Here is a 23,426-nt window from a genome sequence, read left to right on the forward strand (position 1 = left end):
TGCGGCACTGTGAACAGCCGGGCAAAAGAAATCCGATTTGACAAAAAATTTTGTCACTTCAGGCTGCAGTTTGCACGCAATAAAATTTTGTCACACCCTCATCATGTCTTTGTCAAAGCCAAAGCCTGCAGTTCATGTATTGGTTTAATACTTAAATGTTGACATTTGAGGATATTTTTAAAATGTTTTTTTTGTGGAATCCTTTATGCGGCCCAGCTTCACCCAGATTCTGCTTCCAGTGGCCCCTGGGTAAACTGAGTTTGAGACCCCTGCTCTAGACAAAGTAGATTATTTGCCAGTAAACTCTTTATAAATACATGTTTCAAAGTTATAAAGCTGTACGTATTATCTCTACTCTGTGCCTAAAAAATCAACAACTTTAGCTTGTCATTTAAGTGTGCTAAAGTCAATATAGAATCTTTTTACTATTTATCTCCTTTTCTCCATATCTTGATTCTTTTGTTTCACAAGCTACATTTTGGATATTTCAACTTTCTGACTGTAACCAGTTTTGTTTTGTTTTTCTTATGGAATTCAAGTTTTCTCAAACGTCAATAAAAAAGGGAAGACATTCAATTTTATTAGGACCATATTATTAATCATCATAACAATTGAGAAAATAAGCATTACTGGTGGGAATCACATGCAAATAACTTTATCATATTAGTAAAAACATGGATGTTTCAAAACTAAAAACAAGGAAATATAAACACGCAGATAAATTTTAGAATCTCTCAAGCAAACAAAACAACAAGGCATTAGAGGCACATTTATTTCTCTTGAACATCTCCGAGGGTTCCTCTTTGACATTTTAATTAAACGATATGAATACAAAATGCTTGCATTATATTGGAAGACTTAAGATTATAAAATGATGGATCTGATGGATTTAGGCTGTTTGGAAAAAATCCCCAGATACAATGAATAAACAGTCAAACCACTGACACCCAGCATAGCGCTGTCTATGTAATACGCCAGCGGCAACAATTGTTGCCATATTTACATATACTTGTATTGTGATTAACCCTTGTGTTCCCTAGCGGGGTCCGTGTGGCCCCCGCCGCTTTTGGTAACAAGACCTGCTGTGATGGGTGGGGGGTCTGTCAGGCCCACTGCCGGGTTTTTATTAACAAGACCAGCTGCATTGGTGGGTGGGGGACTGTTCGTCAAGCAAGAGAGAGATAGTAGTTGTGTCCGAATTCAGCGTCTGCATCCTTCAAAGGACGGATTTGTAGGCCGTTTACGTCATAGCATGGCGACAAAGCCTGTCTGAATTCAAAGACTCCTTCAAATGCGTCCTTCTTTTCCCCAGATTTGAAGGATGGGTCCGGTGTATCCTTTACGGCCCACGATATCCCATAATTCATTGCGGGTTCCAACTAGGCGTTCAGGCAGAGCATCAATGGCGGTGAATAGCGCCAAATTATTTAGCTATATAACACTTTAAATGACACAACTTGATTTGGTGCAATGTTTTAAGGCAAGAATGTAACTGTGTAAATCTCAAATATCTGCTCTGTTCATCAATACATCACCTAATTGCTATATTGCGCTGACATTTTTGGACATGTCTGCTATCGCTGCGTTAACAGCCAGCTCCCCTCGCCAGCTGTGAGCTGGCCAGGCGCTCCAGGTTCGGTATACTGAGAGGAAACACCTAACTCCTGACACATTGTTATAAAATCTTCCGCTAGCTTTCCCCAATGAGTGGGAGTTAAACACCGATATTATTCAGACAGGTCTGGTTGAAAAATGTTTGGTTTATAAAGTATTTCAAAGCAGAGCACATCGGTTTGATTGATTAATTGAACTTAAGCCTTCAAACATAATAGGTTTATTTAACCGTAATGTCCTATCTGCGCTGTGGAGAGTATTATATTTGTAAATGAATAATTAGCTTATATGTATTCTTTGTAGAAAAGTGCGGTACACTAAGATTTCCTTTTTACTATGGAACATCCTTTACTATAAAAGGTGAAGAATAATATAGAAATCAGTAATACATGACTGAAAAACAAACTTCGGCTCCGTTGTTTTTTTTTCTGCTTCACTCTCTGTTTCACGGTTGCTTGGCAACATGAGTTACACTGAGGTGGGTGCGGGGACAGTTGGTGAAGGCTAGACATGTCCGTATCCACAGATATTTTTCTTCCAGTCTTAGTTTATTCCCTGCCTTCGAAGGACCCGTCCTACGTAGACAAAGTCCTTCGAAGGATGCAGACCTGAATTTGGACACAGCTAGTGTGTGACAGAAAGAGAGTGTTGGTGTGTGTGAGAGAGAGAGAGGGAGTGAGTGAGTGTGTGAGTGAAAACACAATAAATGTTAGAAACGGGTCCCGCCTCAAATAAAAGTTTGCAAATTGCGTCTATTGAAGGTTATATCAAGATTGTTTTTTCTTTTTTTTTGGGAGGGGGGAGGACCTCGCCTGATTTATTTCATTCGTAGACATCAAGAAAGCGCGGGCCCCGTAAATCACCGAGCTACGTTCGGGCCCCCAAGAAGTAGATTGACGAGGATGTGTGTGTGCGTGTGTCCCACAGAACGCAAAGGATGCAGCATTTATGGTTTCATTGACTTCCTGTCTTGTTTCCCCCCACAGGTGCAACGCTGCTGGTTTTTCTTAGGGGCCAGCGGTGCCCACGAAGTTTGGGCCTTTTTTTTTATAAATATATAAAAAATAAAATAAAAACTTCCCTTCTCACTCTCTGTGGGTGGTCTCTTTCATCCTCTGAGAGCTCTGGTCCTCTGCTCCAGTTTGGGGGACCAAACTTTGAAGTGATGTGGTCTTCACACTTCCAGGCCTTTCCCAGTTCCTCTTTGAGGCCCTGGTATTTCTCCAGTTTCTCGCGCTCCGTTTTTCCGATGTTGCAATTGTTTGGTATTTCTACGTTCACCACAACTGCTTTCCTCTGTTGTTTATCCACCACCACATAACAATGTCCGGTTGGTTCACCGCTACAATTTTTTTTTGTCTGTCTGTATCTGGAAGTCCCACAAGATCTTAGCTCGCTCATCATTCTCTACCACATTTGGGGCTTGTTCCCCACTTTGATCTCAGGGTTTCCAGTCCATATTCTGCACAGATCTTTCTGTAAACTACGCCTGCCACTTGGTTATGTCGTTCCATGTACACTTTCCCTGCCGGCATTTTGCATCCTGCTGTTTTGTGCTGGACTGTCTCAGAGGCCCCCAAAAAATTGCTGGCTCAAGACACAACATGTAGGTTGAAGCAAGTTAATCGACGGACATTGTCGGCCGTAGAACGTTGTTGATAATCCACCTGAGACTATTAGTCTCCCAAGTGTCTTACAATCGCAAGCAATCTGTCTGTGTATGTTCCTTATGTATGAATAAAGATTTCCTTTTTACCTTGTCTTGTATTTTGTACAATTGCGTATTTCTAAGATCCTCGCTATGATAGTATGTGGAAAAAAAAACTTAAGAATAAATACTAGGTCTATTTCACATCACTAGGTTTTATTTTGGGCTAATTAGCACCAGCAATGAAAACCACAAGTGTACTTTTGTGCAGACGTGTCAGACCTCACCCTGTTTATGTGTACGGGATAAGCAATTTACAGAATAGCTGTGTGACAAATAGACTAGGTGCCGTACAAAACGGTAAACGAGACGCACAACAACTCACGACACGATACTCATACACGTACATGAAAGCATGCCAGAAGCACGTGTTACACCGAGCGGGGGTCTGGCAGTGTCAGGAATGATGGTGTTGAGAGGAACCACAAGGCCTTCTTCGTCTTGTCATAATTAAACCTTTACTCTTCATTACAGTTCAAGATATTTCAGGTCAGACTCACTGGTACACAACAGAGCGTAGAGGATACTCAGACCAGGAAACCCAGACCAGACTGCAGTGACACACCTGCAGCGTGTCAACCATAAATAGCTAACAAAACAGGTGAATCAAATTACTCATTAGTGGACAAAGGAAAACCGGCAGTACGCAAAACTAGACACTTGAAACCTAAAAATCAACCCAAACTAAACGGAGAACACAGAAAAACCCACACAAAAAAACCCAACAGATGACAGTACCCACCCTCTAAGGGTGGATTCCAGACGCCCAATAAAACAAACAAAAAAAACCCCCACTAAAGCACCCTCAGCCCCAAAGTCAAAACCCTGAAGGGAGCGTAAGGGGAAACACAAAAAACAACCCACAACAGGCGTGAAAACGGCAAATAAAACAGAAAAAACACTCCCAGACGGACTTCCACCAAATAAGCCCCCAAAAGTCTGCAGTGCGGAATACCGACCAGGTGGGACCGCAGGAAAAAAAATTCCCCCACAGTCTCTGGGCCAGAACCTCCCATGCCCCTCAGGTGGGCGACCCGGTGGCCGTCTCACTGTCCACATGTTCCCCAGAGGACGAACCACATGTTGCAGCATCCGCAGTAGAGTTCCAAGCGCTCGAACTGGGGAACGCCTCCCTCTGCCAATCCAGCGGTGGAAACGTCCATATAACCTTGCTGACGAACCCTGGCAGTGAATAACTCCTCGTAATACCTTGTAACACCGGCACTGGAACCGAAGCCGAGGCTGGACCTCTCAGCACAGGGGATGAATTGAAGAAAAAGGACCCCCGCAGCTCATTTGGCGAGGGTGTAGACCCTCCTAGCTCAGAAAACTGATCGGAGGCCGATACCTCCAACACTGGTGGTAGCCCTGGAAACAGATCGAAGGCAGGAACCTCCACCACTGGAGATAGGTCGGAAGCCGGACCCACCGGCTCAGGAAACAGATCGGAGGTTGGAAAAACCTCCAACAAAACTAACCAGAGGATACTCAGACCAGGAAACCCAGACCAGACTGCCACAACACACCTGTGGTGCGTCAACCATAAATAGCTAACAAAACAGGTGAATCAAATTACTCATTAGTGGACAAAGGAAAACCGGCAGTACTCAAAACTAGACACTTGAAACCAAGAAATCAACCCAAACTAAACGGAGAACACAGAAAAACCCACACAAAAAATCCCACACATATGACAGGCGGACCCCATCGTTGCATTACAGCTTGCCAGTAGGCCTTGTTACAATGAGTGAAGATCTGGCAGTCCCCATTGTCGCATTACAGCATGCCAGTAGCCCGTGTTACACCGAGCGGGTTCTTGGGGACCCCATCGTGGCATACGAGGGTTAAAAGATGCATGAGGTGATAAAATTTCCTATATATATGAGTAGAAGATCCTTCCAAGAACATATGTACAAGATATTTTAGTTATATTTGTTTATTAAAGTATTTTACTGACTTCCACTTGTACAAATTTTAAACTGCAGCAACAAATCCTAAGCGATGCAGAACTAAAACGCACTGAGTGAATGGGGAAGTTTGCGTGTTGCGGCGGAAAATTGAAGCACGTCAAAATGCATCAACACAACAAAGCTAATACGACATAAAAACAATGCCATACTTGACGGAGTTTGGCTACATCAAGGCTCACTGCAGTAAAAAAGACATATGGAGGGCACAGCTACAAACACTCACCCGGATTAGCATGACGGTCAGAAAGCTAAACAAATAACCCGCAAAATTATTTAAGTCTTAGAGCTGCGATGTAAGACGCTGTTTCTGCTCTCGCTGTTGAACCGCTGCTACGCGCTACAGGTAGTAATATTTCACAGACGGAGCGCTGCTTCTGCTCCACCTGGTAGTGACTCTCACACCGAACCTCTGTTTAAAGCTGCAGCATCTAACCTAATGTAGCAGCATAAATGGTACGCTGCCACTTTAAGAGTAATTTCAGCGGCTGCATATAAGCAAGCGTTCACCTGACATGAGGCTGCTTGCGTCGTGACGTCAAATTGAAGTTGCTCCCTTTGTTTGCGCCGTTCTGGGTAAGCGTGGCTGTTTTATCATTTGTCAGCTTTAGGAATGGCTATTAATGTCAACTGGTCTGTCTGCTTAGCCTCCTTCGCTGCACCTTTAATATCTGGGTCGATCTGTCCATTCATTTCTGCTGATATGAAGGTAAGAGCTTAGCGTGGCTAAGTAACACCTGTTTCATGTAAACAAACCCTTCACATACCGTTTTTTATTACAGTTGCACTGCATCTAGGTGGTACTGAGGATCTGATTATTGGGCATTTATCAGGTCACAGCCACCTGATGACTCTTCGGCATTGCACCTGGAGTGATACTCGCTGCTGTTTTGCCTAACTCCAAATTGTTTTAAAAAGACCAACTTGAACTTGCCCTGCTTCTGGGAGCAGTGATGGCGCTATCGAAGGAATGAACTGCAACATTGTAGCGCCATTGTACCACTGTTTTACTTGTATTGTTTCATTTTTTTGTCTTTCTTTTAAGGACTGAGGCTTCGGTGGTGGCGGTGGTGACCCCTGGTGGCGGTGTCTCGTCTTGCGTGTTTTGTTGGAGCACCTTTTCTTTCTTTGCTGTGTTTTTGTAGTGTCTAGGTGATTCCCTTTTTCTGCACTGGATGTTGCCCCTTTCCCTCACTACTTCCCCACTGGTAAGCCTCAGTTTCCTTTGCAATTTAGACGTTTTATGATAAATCTTGTTAACTGCATTCACTGTTTTAACCATTCAATTTCAGATCATTATTTTAAAAAGAGATTATAAAGATGAATAAACTTTGTAGGACTTCCTGAATCTTGTCTCATTTTCCAGCAGAACGTACTTGCGTCCTTTCATTACATTTTCCTGGAATTATTCCAGGTGGCGTTGTTGGTCATTATAACCTGTAAGAGTTTATATCTTGGGTTCATAATTAAAAATAAAGAAAATCCACCCCCCAGGTTGCCACACTAAAAAAAATACATTTTACATACATTTTAAAACTTTCGCTGTCCTAACATGAGGCAGATAATCTCTAAAGAAAATAATCGATCTCCTCCCTGCTCTGCATAATTACTCTGTTCAGTCAGAAACAGCCATTCAGAACTAGCAGTAATCAGCTAGCTGCCATGCTATCAGGAAGTTTTCATTCAGTAACTCTGGATTGTTTATTGTAATGGAACTTCTATTTGCCTTTGAATGTTAAGTTCTATACTTGAATTTTTTTGGCAATGTTGAGAGGTTTTATTTTGGCTCTTTGCATTATGTAGCCTCTTCAGAGCCTTCATATGTTATCAGTCTGTTAAAGATAGTATTACTGATAGCAGCAAAATTTGCAGAATACCTGTTTTGTTTAGTTTTCTTCTTGGAAAAAGTTATTAAAAACAAGATTTTGTCTAAATTAAGGTGAATTCATGGTTCCTTTTGCCACATAATGTAACCGGTAGGGTTTATGATAAAAAAAAAATAAAATTATTATGTGATCGGTATCGGTGATCAGTATCGGCAGGAAAAAACCTGATCTAGTAAATACAGAGGAATAAACTGGTATGGCAAGACCTTTCGAGCAATAATTAATACAGAGGACTGTATGGCAAGAATAAACAGACACTATTTCCAGATAAAAGGTAAAATAATATTGTTGAAATGTCATGGGTTTGTTGAGACCATATCTAGTACTGAGAATAAACATATCTTACAGACCATAGCAGTAAATAACTTATCAATTTTTTAGTTTTTTAATTAGATTTGATATATTTATTTCTTCCATATTATTTTTCATGACAGTGTTAATGTCATGAGGCTGATGACTCCATGACACTTTCAATTTGACTCATTAGGATTTGATTATGAACCAGATTTGTTCTTTGTTATTTCTGTCCAGTAAAACTATTAATCTATAAATCAATAGACAGGTCGATATAAAGGTATAATCCATGTTCCTGTCTCATATTTGTATGGCATTAAAAGGATCTGGAACTTTTGTTTTTCCACTGAAAGCTCTGGTTTGCGCAATAAATGCCATGTGGGTGAAATTTTATGGATGATGCTCTGATGTCCCATTCTCCTGAAGGCAGCACAGAGCTGCACCAGCAGAAACTCACAGAAACACTGAAGAGAAGAAGAGTTATGATTAATGTAGTTACAGTTCTATCTATGTTTTAATGTTGCAGAGCTCAGTCGTTTTGCAAATATATCAAAGTTTAAACTGGCATGTTGTTCATCTTTTATCTGGTCATCTTGTGGAATATTTAACAACTAAAAAATATCAAAGAACAAGAATATTTTTTCCACTCTGAATGGCTGCTGTTAGGCCTACTGATTTTAAATTGAATTCATTGCATTTTTTGTAGACACTTGTGAAAATAATTTCAATTCCCATGGCTTTTTTGTTTTCTAAGAAATGAGTTTTGATAATAAATACAGAAACAAGCATAAAAGTCAAAACATCTACAATAATGATAGTAATATTAATAGTAAAATAATGCGAAGTAGCCTACAAATTCTTTGGTGGGGGGCGGTGAGGTACCTGGATAAAGGCTAGGGGGGCGCTGGAACAAAAAAAGTTGAGAAACACTGCTCTAGACAAAGTACAGTAGATGATTTGCCAGTAAGCTCTATGTAAATACATATTTCAAAGTTATAAAGCTGTATTATTCGTACTCTGTGCCTAAAAAATCAACAACTTTAGCTTGTCATTTAAGTATGCTAAAATCAACATAGGATCTGTTTATCATTTATCTCATTTTCTCCATATCTTGAGTCTTTTTCTTTATGAATGCATTTTTCACAAGCTACATTTTGGATATTTCAACTTTCTGACTGTACCCACCATATAGATTATTATTATTATTATGGAATTCAAGTCACTTTTCTCAAACATCAATAAAAAGGAGAAAACATTCAATTTTATTAGGATCATATTATTAATCATCATAACAATTGAGAAAATAAGCATTTCTGGTGGGAATCACATGCAAATAACTAACATATTAGTAGAAACATGGATGTTTCATAACTAAAAACAAGGAAATATTAACACGCAGATAAATTAATTTTAGAATCTCTCAAGCAAACCAAACAACAAAGCACTTAGAGGCACATTTATTTCTCTTGAACGTCTCCGAGGGTTGCTCCTTGCCTTTTTAGTTAAACTATATGAATGTAAAATGCTTGAATTATATTATTAGAAGACTTAAGATTATAAAATGTCTTGACATGTCAAGATGGTTTTCAAGCCCCCTTTCCCATCATACTCTTTTTAGTATTTTTTTCTGGTTTCATCAATATGACATAACATTTGGGGATGAAAATACAAATCAACAGGCCAAAAGTGGAGGCCAGGATAGCAAATATTTCTACAGCGACACTGAACTTCCCAGGAGAGCTGACATACGCTGGGATGAAAGTGATCCACACGGCGCAGAATATCAACATGCTGAAGGTTATGAATTTGGCTTCATTGAAATTGTCAGGCAGTTTACGAGCAAGAAAAGCACAAATAAAACATAATGTGGCAAGAAACCCAATGTAACCAAGCACAGCCCAGAAACCCAAAGAAGAGCCCAGAGAACACTCCAAGATGATTTTGTCTTTAAATTCCTTAAAGTTCTTGGATGGAAACGGAGGAGAGATTATCAACCAGACGATACAGATGATAACTTGTACAACGGTGAAACCCAACACACTCAGTCTCTGCTGTGTAGGTCCAAACCATTTCATCACGTTTCTACCAGGAAGTGTAGCTTTGAACGCCATTAAAACCACTATGGTTTTGCCCAGGACACATGAGATGCAGAGGACAAACGCAATGCCAAATGATGTGTGCCGCAGCATGCAGGACCACTCAGACGGCTGGCCGATGAACGTCAGAGAGCAGAGGAAACACAGCTTTAAGGAGAAGAGCAGCAGGAAGCTCAGCTCAGAGTTGTTTGCTCTCACAAGAGGAGTGTTCCTGTATTTGACAAAAATGTACACCACGGCAGAAGTCAAGCATGTTCCGAACAGAGACGCTGCGGTGAGCAACGCTCCCATAATTTCTTTATATGAAAGAAACACGGCCTCTTTCTTTACGCAAGCGTTTCTCTTCTCGTTCGGCCAGGATTCAAGGGGGCATCTCACACAGCTGATGGAATCTGAAAAAATTATGTCAAATATGAACCAAGGCTGTGAAAAACCTTTTTTTTAAATCATCAAAGTTAGATTACAATACTGTTTTCTAAAATAAAACTTGAAAATGCTTCTTTATTATGTAATAGTAACAATAATGTAGCTCAAAAATTATTTATTTAGTCCTAATGGTAAATAGATTGTACAAATATTAAAATGGCCATCAAAAGCATATACTTATCTGAAAAAATTATAGATTCTTTTCCCGGTACCCTTGGTACAGTAGATCAATATTTATTGGTTACATTTTCTAAAACCTTAGACATTTAATTCACTATATAAAACTTTTCCTGTGATACACTAAATATAAAAAAGCACAGATTAAGCAATGCCAAACCTGTGCTGTTGCTTATTTCTCCCTCTGCACATGTTATGCAGTCATAGCAGCACACAGGTTTCCCCTTCTGTAAAACTTTGCGTGTTCCTGGTGGACATCTCTCATTGCAAACAGATACAGGCACCTAAACGGACAAAAGTAAATAAAGAAGTGTAAAAAAGATATTTTAAATGAAAAGGACGAACATTGAAAAGTTAAATTTTTAGCTGCAGTTTTAAAGTTACCTCTTTAGAGTTCTGTGGCCAAACTAAAGACTTGTTTTGTAGATTCATCTGTTTATCTGGAGGCAGTGAGGCATCATAGAGACCCACAGTGACAAAGTCCACAATGCCATTTTCTCTCCTCTGCCAGTTTATGATTTCGTATTTTGCAGCCGGGTCTCCATTCTCGTTAAAATAAACCTCGTCTCCTTCCTTTGTTTTGAAGTGAATGTTTTTTATGTGGCGTAAAATCTACAAAGAAAAGCAAAAAGTTGCTCGAGAATTCCAGCCCACAAACATTACCTCTTGTAAGGCATTCTCTATTACCGTTAACGGATCGAGCTTCATGTTGATGTCACATGTTCGATTGCAGCTGAGCACTGTGTGCAGTGCGTGAGCCACGGCATACACTCCTTTGTACATGTTGTTGAAGATGGACATGTGGGACATGTCGGTGAAAATGTTTTTCACTCCTGTCAGATCTTCGTGTCCGGTGCACTCTTTCTGCACTTCTGGTGATAAACTTGGCTTAAACCTGCAGCTAAATAATCCCTCCCAAAACTCCGTGAACAAGTCGGTGTTGGACGAGTTGAGTGGCCTCACGTCAAACATGAACTCTCTGAGGCCGGACACGTGCGCTTTGGGAATGTAAAGGCCTATGGCTCCGTCCAGAATGTGATTCTTATCTCTGGATGCCGTTACTGAATCAAAGATCCAGGCCTCTGTGCCCACCCACTGGTACCCGGTCAGGTTGTAGTTCGACAAGTGTTGTATGAGCACATCCATGTCCATGTGAGAGAGGAAGCCAACAACCACCCTGGATGTTGCGCCTTTGATAACGTCAATCAATCGTTGTATTTTGTCTGACGAATCAGTTCTAAAGAAAGTCATGGAATATTCCACACATATACCCAGCTGCTGTGCAGTTTCTGTAAATATAGCCATGCCGTTATTGCCATAATCTTCATTTGATCGAACAGCTCCGACCCAAGTCCATCCAAAGTGCTTCACCAACTGGGCTAGAGCTCTGCTCTGATAGTAGTCGCTGGGTATTGTTCTGAGAAATGAGGGATATTTAGATTTATCACTGAGACAAGCACATGTGGCAAAGTGGCTGATCTGAAAGTACATGAACATGTAAAACAATTTAAATGCCTCATGTAAATGATGTAAATAATTTTTTGTCTTTGTAGTGTGTCAGTTCTACTCACCAGTGGGATGTGAAACGGTCCGATGACGGTAGCTATTGCCATACTCGGAGATGAAGACGCTTCCCCCATTATGGCCTGCACATTTGCAGGTTTGGTGCATGCCTTTGAGGTGTCAGACACATTTTCGTTACCGTTAACCAAGGCCAGTGCACCTTTAATGCTTCTAGCAATAGAGCCACAAGAATCATAGATCCTGTACCCCAGAGAAATGCCTGGCAGCAGCTCCGATCGGTTATTGATCTCCTCTATGGCGAACAGCATAGCCTGGGCTAGCTGGAATTCTCTGAAATTCAAACTTCATTCAAACAGTTGCAAATTGTTGGTGTAATAATCAATAACTTATGGAATAATTATATACTTAAGCAAACAAAGCTTCTGAAGGGGTATTTTTACATCGATGCCAAATTCATTGAACACAGTATAAATACAGGTGAACAAGTTACCTAGTGCATTGCAAAGGTGGAGGTTTTTCCATATAGGTGTTCTCTCTTTCTTTCCAGCTTGTGTGGAAAGAGAAGAGCCCTCCTAACAAAATGTCTCCGTCCATAACCAGCTGAGGGTTTTCGGGGTCTCCTCTCAGTCTGCATCCCTGCTCCTCCGCCTGGGAGAACGACGTCATCAAGAACAGGTGCAACAGAGCCCAACCCTGCTCCGGCCACTTCTGTATGAACGTCATGTTGAGTCAAACTGCTCAGCAGCATCGCATGTCCCCTCACTGACAGGCTCACACTGATATTTATGCAGCTTGGAGAGCACAGGACGTAACATCTCAATGGTTCTCTCTGTGGAGCTGAAAGGTGGGGCGTATGATTCTAATCTAACATGGTGCATGTGTTTAAAATTTTTGCTTCTTCTTTTAGGAAACTTTTTTTTATTTTTAATTAGAGATGCATTTATTGCTAATTCTGCAAAGAACATTATGCACCAATGAAGTGTTTCAGCTTCAGTACACAAACCCAAATTTGTTCTTTCATCGAAGCACATCCCAGTAAAACTGCCTCTTTGCTCATAACGCAGTTTTTCACATTTAAATTAATCACTACGCAAGAAGTGGGAAATCTGCAAATTTATTTAATTGCATGTTTTAACAAGTCAAATCTCAAAATGTGTCTCATTTCCAAATGGTAGACAATGGACTTAGCTGTACAGACCACGGGAGGTGAAGTCAGTAGATTCTGTGTCTTGTCTGAGTAGCAAGGAAGTTTTACTTTTCAACGCAGAATGACAAAAATACATATAGAAATTATACAGGAAGATTTTTTGTGTGTATAAATTAGAAAATGTAAAAGACCACATAACCTTTACAACATCTGCTTAATGCAAGGCCACTCGATTGTGGCTCACAGTGCATCTAAATGTGTTTCCCCTCAAAAACCAGACAATATCATCATTTTCATAACCCACAGAGACAAAAAAACCTTCCAATATACAGACTATATACAATATATTTTGTGTTTAATAATATTTAGTCACTTTTTTGCCTTTAGTCGTCAGAATGACTTTGACTGCCCCTTCCCCATCATGTTCTTTTTCGTGTTTTTTTCCGGTTTTAGAAGAATTACATAACATTTGGGGATGAAGATACAAAACAGCAAACCAAAAGTAGAGGCTAAAATGGCAAAGATTTCCACTGCTACACTCAACTTCCCGGGCGAGCTGACGTACGCTGGGATGAAAGTGATCCACACGGCGCAGAATATCAGCATGCTGAAGGTGATGAACTTAGCTTCGTTGAAATTATCAGGAAGTTTCCGAGCCAAAAAAGCCAAAGTGAAGCACAACGCAGCGAGGAGACCTATGTACCCGAGCACCGACCAGAAGCCCACAGCTGAGCCCAGAGAACACTCCAAGATGATTTTGTCTTTGATTTCCTTGAAATTCCTAAATGGGAAAGGAGGTGAAATCGTCAACCAGAGGATACAGATGATCACTTGCACAACAGTGAAAGTGAGAACGCTGAGTCTCTGCTGTGTTGGTCCGAACCACTTCATCACATTTCTTCCTGGTAGTGTGGCTTTGAACGCCATTAAAACCACTATGGTTTTCCCCAGGACACAAGAGAGGGAGAGGACGAAGGTGATGCCGAACGCTGTGTGCCGCAGCATGCAGGACCAGTCAGACGGCTCACCGATAAAGGTCAGAGAGCAGAGGAAACACAGGGTCAGGGAGAAGAGCAGCAGGAAGCTCAGCTCAGAGTTGTTTGCCCTCACAAGAGGAGTTTTCCTGTATCTGAAGAAGATGACTGTAACAATGACAGTCAAGCATGTTCCAAACAGAGACGCCGCAGTGAGCAACGCGCCCATAATCTCCCCATATGACAGAAACACGGCCTCCTTCTTCACACAGGCATCTCTTGCCTCATTTGACCAGGTTTCAAGGGGGCATCTCACACAGGTGACCGAATCTGCAGAAATCATAATCCACAAAAATTTTACATTTACAAAGAAGAGATTTTGTTTTGTTGTTTTTCATCCAAGTTTGTTGTGAATACAATCTTAGGTCTTGAGTAAAGCCTTACTTCTATGTTATTGTGGTCATTTAAATTTATTCTGCCAAATACATTACATTTTCTGACTTCAAAACAAAAAATTACTGTTTATATTTAGTGTTGCCAAATTTTTCTCTAACACTGAGGGCTTGTTTTCACTTGCTGTGTATGCAAATGCCACTAAAATGATATAGTTTTCATTGATCAAGATTAACAAAAACACAGCATATGATGGGAATAAACTGAAGTCTTTAACATTTAGCACTTTTCATGTAATACAGAGCTATTAAGGTTAACTGCTGCCGAGTACCCAACAGCATTTGTGCTGTGATTGCTAACATGTTATGTTTTGTGTTACATTATTATTGTTTGTAATGCTCCTTTAATGTAAAATAGTTTGAGAGCAATTTTAATTTTTTCCTTTGTGAACTCTATGAGAGGAACGTTCTTCTGCTCATAAAAAAGTAACTTAATTAAAACTTTTATGAGACACTTTTCAGTTTTATTTGAGTAACATTTTGCACTGGAAACTTTTTTTTTATCAAAGTAACTGTATTTTTAGGTTAATTATAATTTTAATTAAGCTACTTTTTGTGCAAGTGACACAATACAACCTTAATGAAGTCAAACAACTGGACATAATCACATGTCTTACCTTTTATAACTATGTAGCCTTAATTTTAACTTTTATGTAAATGAAAATACTAACAAAACTTTCTAACTTCTCATATTTCTTCCCATTTATTGTATTATTTTCGATGTAAAGTAAATATTATTTCTGGGGCTTTCTTAGTGATTCTTCATAAATGCACTTTGGAAATGTTTTGACAGTATGGTCCTTCTCAAAACATGTCGTCTCGACGGACTTTTTTTGTGCTGTATGAAAATGTAAAACATTGCATTAGAAAGTGTTTTAACCTGTGGTGTTGCTTATTTCTCCTTCTGCACATTTGACACAGTCGTGGCAGCAAACAGGTTTTCCTTTCTGCAGAACTTTGCGTGTTCCTGGTGGACACGTTTCACTGCAGACCGACACAGGAACCTGCAGGGAAACACAGCTTAACAGATTTCTCAAACATTGTGTAACAACCCTGATGAATAAATCCATTTTATGATTAAGCTATAAAAAGTTGCGCATGGTTGAATACCTCCTTCGAGTTCTGTGTCCAACTCAGAGCGTTGTTTGTCAAGTTGAGCTGTTTGTCCGAAGGCAATGATGCATCATAAAGACCAACAGTGACAAAATCCACCATGCCGTTTTCTCCTGGTTGCCAGTTTATTATTTCATAAGTCGCTTTTGGATCTCCATTCTCATTAAAATACACCTCATCACCTTCCTTTGTTTTAAAATTTATTTTCTTTAGGTGCTGTGAAATCTAATACAATATCAGGATTATATGATGAACATCTTGAGATTTATATTTTTTTTATTGTTTCGTCCGAAGCTTAAATGAAATGCTTACCGTTGTCGGGTCTAGCCGCACGCTGTCGTTGCACATTTTATTGCAGCTGAGAATTTCATGCAGAGCGTGAGCCACTGCATACACTCCCTTATAGACATTGTTAAAAATGGGCATGAGGGACATGTCAGTGAAGCTGTTCTCCACTCCGGTCAGATCCTCATGTCCGGTACATTCGCTGTAATGTTCATCCGATTTCTCCTGCTTGAACTTGCAGCTGAACAACGCCTCCCAGAACTCAGTAAATAACTCGCTATTGGACGAATTCAGGGTCTCAATGTTAAACATGAACTCTCTGAGTCCACCGACTTGCGCCTTAGGGACGGAAAGGCCGATCGCCCCGTCCAGCATGTGATTCTTATCCATTGCTGCAATTTGAGAGTCGAAGATCCAGGACTCACTGCCGATCCACTGGTGCCCGGTCAAATTGTGAGGCGTCAGCTCGTGCATAAGCACGTCCATGTCCATGTGGGAAAGGAAAGCGACAACAACCTTTGAGGTGGAAGACTTCATGATTTCAATGATCTTTTGTATTTTCTCTAAGGGATCCGTTCTGAAGAAAGAAACTGAATACTCCAGACAGATGCCCAGCTGCTGTGCAGTTTCTGTGAACGTCGCCATGCCGTTGTTGCCGTAGTCGTCGTTGGTTCTGACGGCTCCGACCCAAGTCCAGCCGAAATGTTTGACGAGATGGGCCAGAGCTCTGCTCTGGTAGTAGTCACTGGGTACGGTTCTTAGAAAGGAGGGATACTTGGTTTTATCACTGAGACAGGCACATGTGGCAAAGTGGCTGATCTAAAAAAAGACAACAAAAACAAACAACAAAAAACCCATGAAACATTATAAAACTACTGTTTGCTCCTCATACTTTACAAAACATGACAATATTCAATAATATGATTTATAAAAACAATATAGAAATATTTAACATAAACACCATCAGTTCTACCCACCAGTGGGATATTAAATGGTCCGATGACGGTGGCTATGGCTGTGCTTGGTGAGGAGGATGTTTCTCCCATGATGGCCTGCACCTGTGCTGCTTTCATGCACGGACGCTCAGAGGCTGAAGACACATTGCTGTCATCATTTGTCAAGGCAAGCGCGACTTTTACACTTCTGGCGATGGAGCCGCAAGTGTCGTAGATGTCATAGCCGAGCGATACGCCCGGCAGCAGGTCGGAGCTGTTATTTATCTCCTCGATGGCAAAAAGCATAGACTGGGCAAACTGGAACTCTCTGAAATTCAAGCTTCACATTCAACGTTCAGGGTTGGCATAAAAACAGGAAAAAAGCAGCAAAACTAGATGAAAATATACAAGTATTTTTTTTTTTTTGTTGTTCAAACTGTAATCAGAAGACACGCAGTGGATTTTCGTGGTGCCGTTTACCTGATGCATTCCAGTGGCAGTGGCTTTTGTGTGTAAGTGTTTTCTCTGTTCTTCCAGCTGCTGTGAAAAGAAAAGATTCCACCCAAAATAATGTCCCCTTCCTTGGACAGTTGAGGGGCCTCCAGGTCCCCTATCTGCCTGCAGAGCGGCTCTTGGGTGTATGAGAAAGACACTGAGAGCAGCAACTGTAGAAGTGTGCAGCCATGCTCTGCCCACCTCTGTGCAGACACCATGTTGTCTGCTAAAGCGAAGTCGGCGGGTGGCATCTTATGAATGTCGGTCTAACCCTGGGCCTGTGTGGTACTTATAAACGTCGGAGCAGCTGAGGCTAGCAGTGATGGTTTGTCTCTGTGGTACAATAAGGAGGAGCAAGAAGACAGACGTGGCAACATGTTGTAAACCTCATAGTTTATACTTTTTTTTTTATATCTTTCAGGGCTGCTATTTTTTTTCAGTGTTTGCTTCTTCATTCGGAAAGTTATTAATTACCCAGCAACCCTCAAAGTTGAATTTTATCTTCAAAAAAACTGCTTTTATACAAAAGTCTAATCAAATATAATAGCTCCAAAAATAAATTATTGAAATCCTGATTAAAAAACTTAATATGTTTTACAATTACTGTACTGTATTCCTTATGAGAATGAGGAGCACAACAAAATACAAAAGGCTTGAAGCATTTAATTTTATTTTTAACCTTTGAAAATGTAAAATAACTACATTGGAATGTTAAACGCACCATGTGCAAATACAGCAAACGACACGAGAAATGCAAGAAATTTATAACATTACACATGATCAGAGAAAATACATTTCAATCAATCAAATCAATCAAATTTTATTTGTATAGCACATTTCAGCAGCAAGGCATTTCAAAGTGCTTTACACAATCAAAACAAAAACAGAAACAAACAGTGAGAAAGAGAGAAAATTAAAAAACAAATAAAAATAAAAAAAAACAAACTCCCTTACCAGAGGTAAGCTACAGGGAAAATTTGTGGAAAATGTATTAAAATAATAATAATAATAATTCACAATAAAAGCTGGCATATAGTTTGAATATAATATAATCTTATAAATGTCTCTAGGTCTTTAGCAATCATTTTGCTGCTCCCTTCCCCATAATGTGTTTTTTAGTATTTCTGTCTGGTTTCAGTAGCATCACATAGCATTTTGGAATAAAAATACAAATCAGCAGTCCGAAGGTGGAAGCGAGGATAGCAAATATTTCTACAGCGACACTGAACTTCCCAGGAGAGCTGACATACGCTGGGATGAAAGTGATCCAGACAGCACAGAATATCAACATGCTGAAGGTGATGAATTTGGCTTCGTTGAAATTATCAGGCAGTTTACGAGCAAGAAAAGCACAAATGAAACACAACATGGCGAGAAGTCCAATGTACCCAAGCACAGCCCAGAATCCCACAGCTGACCCCAGAGCACACTCCAAGATGATTTTATCCTTGTACTCTTTAAAGTTCTTGGACGGAAAAGGAGGAGAAATGGTCAACCAGACGATACAGATGATAACTTGCACCAGAGTGAAACTCATAACACTGAGTCTCTGCTGAGTAGGCCCAAACCACTTCATCACATTTCTGCCTGGCAGTGTGGCTTTGAACGCCATTAAAACCACTATGGTTTTCCCCAGGACACAGGAGATGCAGAGGACGAAGGTGATGCCGAACGCTGTGTGCCGCAGCATGCAGGACCAGTCAGACGGCCGACCGATAAAGGTCAGAGAGCAGAGGAAACACAGAGTCAGGGAGAAGAGCAGCAGGAAGCTCAGCTCAGAGTTGTTTGCTCTGACAAGAGGAGTTTTCCTGTGTCTGTAGAAAATAAACGCTACAAAAGAAGTTATGCATGTTCCGAATAAGGAGGCGGCTGTGAGTAATATTCCCATAATTTCATCATAAGACAGAAATTCAGCTTCTTTCTTTATACAGACATCTCTTCTGTCGTTTGACCAGGATTCAGGGGGGCATCTCACACAGGTGACAGCATCTGGACAGTAGTAACAAAGAGAGTGTTAAACCAGAGATGTAGATCAATCTGTTTTTTTTGTCTTTTTAGTTTTTTATCTTGATCTAATATTATGGCTACTTAGTACAAGTTGAGAAAAAAAATGCTCCATGCGGTTTCAATAAAAAACTCATAATCTTGTCCTTACATACTGTTCCACATTTTGTCCTACTACAAGCACAGAAAAGGATGCATTGTTTATAAACTGTATTATGGATACACCATTTTTTAAAAATCCATTTCTGTTTCTGTCCTAATGAGCTGTGCACCTCTTGGTACGCTTTAGACTGAAATATTTCTTTATTCTACTTCTCAAAGTTACTCAGTCCCGTTGGATGGGGAGCTTCTGTAAACATCAATTTATAATCTGAAAATTGAATAAGCCATCTGGCACATAAAAGTGCTTGAGCAAAGCCAAACTTTCGTAGGTTTGTCTTTATGTTTTCTCTGTCACAATTATGATTTGAGGTGAACAGGACTTGCTGTGGCTTTCTTTCAGTTTTCCTCAGCTTACATATCAATCTGTAACAAATCACTGAGGCCTTTCAGATGATTTCTGAAGGTTCTTAGTTGGACTTTCTTGATTTTTTTTGTGGGCTTATGAGATTAAATGTGGGCTCAGTAAGTGTATGTACCACACTACAGAGTTTCACTTATAAAACATTTTGAAAATTCATGTAAAACCCCTCAATTTCAACAAAAAACAAATTTTAATTCAGTGGATATTTCAATAGTTTTGTGAGAAAAAAAATTATGAAAAACAGGTAGGTTACAGATACTTAGAGATAGATAGGTTACATATACAGATACAGAAAAAATATCACCAACAAAGCCACACGGTGAGGTTTTACTGGCTGAAACTGAGTTTGCTCTTATTGTGTCATAATCAAAATGCACAATCAGGTCATATCAATGCCTTTTAAAACTGTACATTTGGGGCATTCGCAGTGTATTTTTGCATTTGTTTTTGTTCAGAGGGCTGCATAAATACTACTAAACCTGTGCTGTTGCTAATTTCTCCATCTGCACAACTTATACAGTCGTAGCAGCACACAGGCTTTCCTTTCTGGAGGACCTTGCGTGTTCCTGGGGGACACGTCTCACTGCAAACCGACACGGGGACCTGAAAAACAAAAATAAACTTTACATTTTGCTATGGCGTTACCTATTGTAGTTGTTTTTTGTTTTTTTTTTCTTTTTACCTCAAGTGAATTTTGTGTCCAAATGATGGACTTATTTTGCAGATTCATTTGCTTGTTGACCGGCAACGTTGCGTCATAAAGACCAACCGTGACAAAGTTCACAATCCCATTTTCTCCCGGCTGCCAGTTTATAATTTCGTACTTTGCAGCAGGGTCTCCGTTCTCGTTAAAGAAGACCCGATCCCTTTCCTTTGTAGTGAAATTACTCCTTTGTATGCGCTGTAAAATCTGCAACGGCACGTCGTGTCAAAGTTAGTAGTCTGACAGACACCTGCAGACCTTGTAGCAATAAAAGAAACCTCACCATGAACGGATCTAGCTGCTTATTTTCGTCGCACGTTTTGTTACAGCCCAAGATGTCGTGCAGAGCGTGAGCCACTGCATACACTCCCTTATACACATTGTTAAATATAGGCATGAGTGACATGTCGGTGAAGCTGTTCTCCACTCCGTTTATGTCTTCCTCTCCAGTGCATTCTCTCAGGATCTCTGTTGATTTCGATAGTCTGAACTTGCAGCTGAACAACGCCTCCCAGAACTCGGTGAACAAGTCTGCGTTTGACGAATTCAGAGGCCTCACGTCGAGCATGAATTCTCTCAGTCCCGTGACGTATGCTTGGGGAATGGAAAGGCCTATCGCTCCATCTAAAATGTGGTTAATGTCGCCTTCGGCGGTTTGAGAATCAAATATCCAGGCCTCGGTCCCCACCCACTGGTAGCCGGTCAAGTTGTGGCCCGACAATTCGTGTAACAGTACATCCAAATCCATGTGGGAGAGGAAAGTGACTATCACTTTTGAAGTCGAAGATTTGATAATGTCTATTATTTTTTGTATTTTGTCAGATGGATCCGTTCTAAAGAAAGAGACGGAATATTCCACACATATGCCCAGATGCTGTGCGGTTTCAATGAACGTGGCCATCCCATTGTTTCCGTAATCTTCATTTGACCTCACGGCTCCAACCCAAGTCCAACCAAAATGCTTCACCAGGTGCGCCAGCGCTCTGCTCTGGTAGTAGTCGCTGGGTATCGTTCTGAGAAATGAGGGATACTTGATTTTATCGCTGAGACATGCACATGTGGCAAAGTGGCTGATCTATAAGCAAAGTTTGATTTTGATTAGAAGAAAACACATTTTCACAGACATGTTTTTCTCAATAAAAACTAATAATAATAATTTAAAAAGATTGAAAATAAACCTATTTTTGCTCAAATTTATAGATTCTATACCCACCAGTGGGATGTGAAATGGACCCATGACGGTGGCTATCGCCGTGCAGGGAGACGAAGACGTTTCCCCCATTATGGCCTGCACCTGTGCAGGTCTTGTGCATTCCTCTGCAGGCGAAGCCACCATTTCATTACTGTTAACCAAGGACAGTGCAGCTCTCACACTTCTGGCAATGGATCCACAGGTGTCGTATATTTTATAGCCCAGAGAGACGCCTGGCAGCAAGTCTGAGCTGTTGTTGATCTCCTCAATGGCAAAAAGCATAGCCTGGGCTAACTGGAACTCTCTGAAATTCAAGCTTGATTCAGACAATTTTAAAGAGTTGGCAAAACCAGCAGAAATCCAAAATCCTTTTCACATTTGTACAAATAGCGGGGGGAATTTTCTAAACGTAAAAATTGCATATTAAGTTATTACATTTTTTATTTCTTTTGTGATACTAACCTAGTGCATTGCAGCGGCTGGGGCTTTTCCATGTAGGTGTTCTCTCTTTCTCTCCAGTTGGTGTGAAAAGAGAAGAGTCCTCCCAACATAATGTCTCCGTTCTTAACCAGCTGAGGATTTTCAGGGTCTCCTCTCTGAGTGCACACCTGCTCCTCTGCCTGAGTGAAAGTCGCCACCAGGAGCAAATGTAAAAGTGCCCAGCCCTGCTCTGGCCACCTCTGCGTCGACGTCATGGCGAATGACAAATCAGCCGGTGGCATTACATGTGCCTCAATGTAGACGGCATGATTGCACTGATATTTATGCCATTTGGAGCAGCAAAAGGTTTAATAATAGGACAGTGATTCATCATCTCTACGGGACTCCAAGGTGTGGTTAAATCATGAAGATAAAAATGGGTAATGCACATCAGAAATGAGTTGGGGGTTTTTTTGTGCCATGTCAACAGGATTTGTTTATTTTTTTATTTTAATTTTAACAAGTAGAGGTACTCAAGTAGAAATCTCTGTTGACTGTGTTCTGGTTGCCATTTCTAAGAACAGAAGCCAGGCCAGAAGGCGGCCAAGGGGGATGAAAACTTCTTAAAATGTTTACAGACAAATGGAAATAGTTCCATTTTAAGCATCAATCTGTCTGTTTATGTTTATTAAGCCGTAGTTTTTGCTTTCATTTTAATACTATCATTACACAATTAGAAAATGGATGTTTGTTTTAAAATACGGAACAAAATGTCTTTTTCAATTTTATGGTAAAATCTTCCAGAATTTAATATAACCCTTCATTGCAAAAAATAAATAAATAAAATACTTGTTTTACTTGCTATAAATATTGCATAATTAGTTTATTGATAAATATGTAAAGAAAACGTTTAAATTAAAATTACCATTTTTAATATTGAAAAGAAGGATAGCACAAGGAATCCAGTAATAAGATTGTAACCCAATTTAGAGTTCATTTTTTAATTTCTCAAGTGAGGAGGGGGGGAATCATGGGAAGCATTAACACCAAGAAGAAGAAAAACTCAGAAGAAATTGTGTCTGAACTTGGATACCTAGTAAACCCACATCCTACCCAGGGTTTTAAAAGTCCCTGGTGTTGAGTCCAGTGTGCATCTAATTCACCACACAGGCAAATGATGTCTTTTGACAAATACTAATTTAAAAAGCTCAGATTCTATGTGTGATCTTCTCCCATTCTGACTTTTCCCTGCTCAGATATCTGTAAAGACGGAATAAATCAACTTTATTGTGTCCTTGTCTCCAAAACTGGTTCTTGCCCTTAAATGAAAGTTTCCAAAATGTTTTTTAACTCAGTTCTCGCTGTGTGGGGGAAAAGAAGTGATGCTATTTTAAATATAAGGACCACTCAAACCTTCAAGCTCCAACCTAAAATGAAAAGGTATTTTCTCTTGTTTTAAATGAAAACTGGAGTTCGACTTTGTGGGATGAG

At 40.2% G+C, this 23,426-nt stretch overlaps 2 protein-coding genes and 1 pseudogene across 3 annotated transcripts; all 3 read right to left on the minus strand.

Annotated features, from left to right (window-relative positions):
• Positions 1–8,801: 8,801 nt before the first annotated feature.
• Positions 8,802–12,579, minus strand: LOC103474253 (extracellular calcium-sensing receptor-like; annotated as a pseudogene). Its single transcript, XR_014090590.1, has 5 exons — positions 12,183–12,579; positions 11,740–12,034; positions 10,553–11,647; positions 10,329–10,452; positions 8,802–9,957 (listed from the first exon to the last, which is right to left on the minus strand). The product of XR_014090590.1 is annotated as an extracellular calcium-sensing receptor-like (transcript).
• A 211-nt stretch (positions 12,580–12,790) lies between these two features.
• Positions 12,791–17,614, minus strand: LOC103474254 (extracellular calcium-sensing receptor-like). The gene is made up of 6 exons (XM_008425094.2): positions 17,079–17,614; positions 16,641–16,938; positions 15,691–16,482; positions 15,376–15,603; positions 15,146–15,269; positions 12,791–14,143 (listed from the first exon to the last, which is right to left on the minus strand). The coding sequence occupies exons 1-6, from the start codon at positions 17,342–17,344 to the stop codon at positions 13,230–13,232; spliced, it is 2,622 nt and encodes an 873-aa protein (XP_008423316.2). The 5' UTR covers positions 17,345–17,614; the 3' UTR covers positions 12,791–13,229.
• A 281-nt stretch (positions 17,615–17,895) lies between these two features.
• Positions 17,896–22,391, minus strand: LOC103474258 (extracellular calcium-sensing receptor-like). Its single transcript, XM_008425098.3, has 6 exons — positions 21,978–22,391; positions 21,537–21,831; positions 20,607–21,398; positions 20,303–20,530; positions 20,100–20,223; positions 17,896–19,082 (listed from the first exon to the last, which is right to left on the minus strand). Exons 1-6 carry the CDS (start codon positions 22,235–22,237, stop codon positions 18,175–18,177), a joined length of 2,607 nt encoding a protein of 868 aa, XP_008423320.2. The 5' UTR covers positions 22,238–22,391; the 3' UTR covers positions 17,896–18,174.
• Between the last annotated feature and the right edge of the window lie 1,035 nt (positions 22,392–23,426).

The sequence above is a fragment of the Poecilia reticulata genome, chromosome 13, assembly GCF_904066995.2.
Source record: "Poecilia reticulata chromosome 13, P_reticulata-male-v2, whole genome shotgun sequence".
NCBI lineage: Eukaryota > Metazoa > Chordata > Actinopteri > Cyprinodontiformes > Poeciliidae > Poecilia > Poecilia reticulata.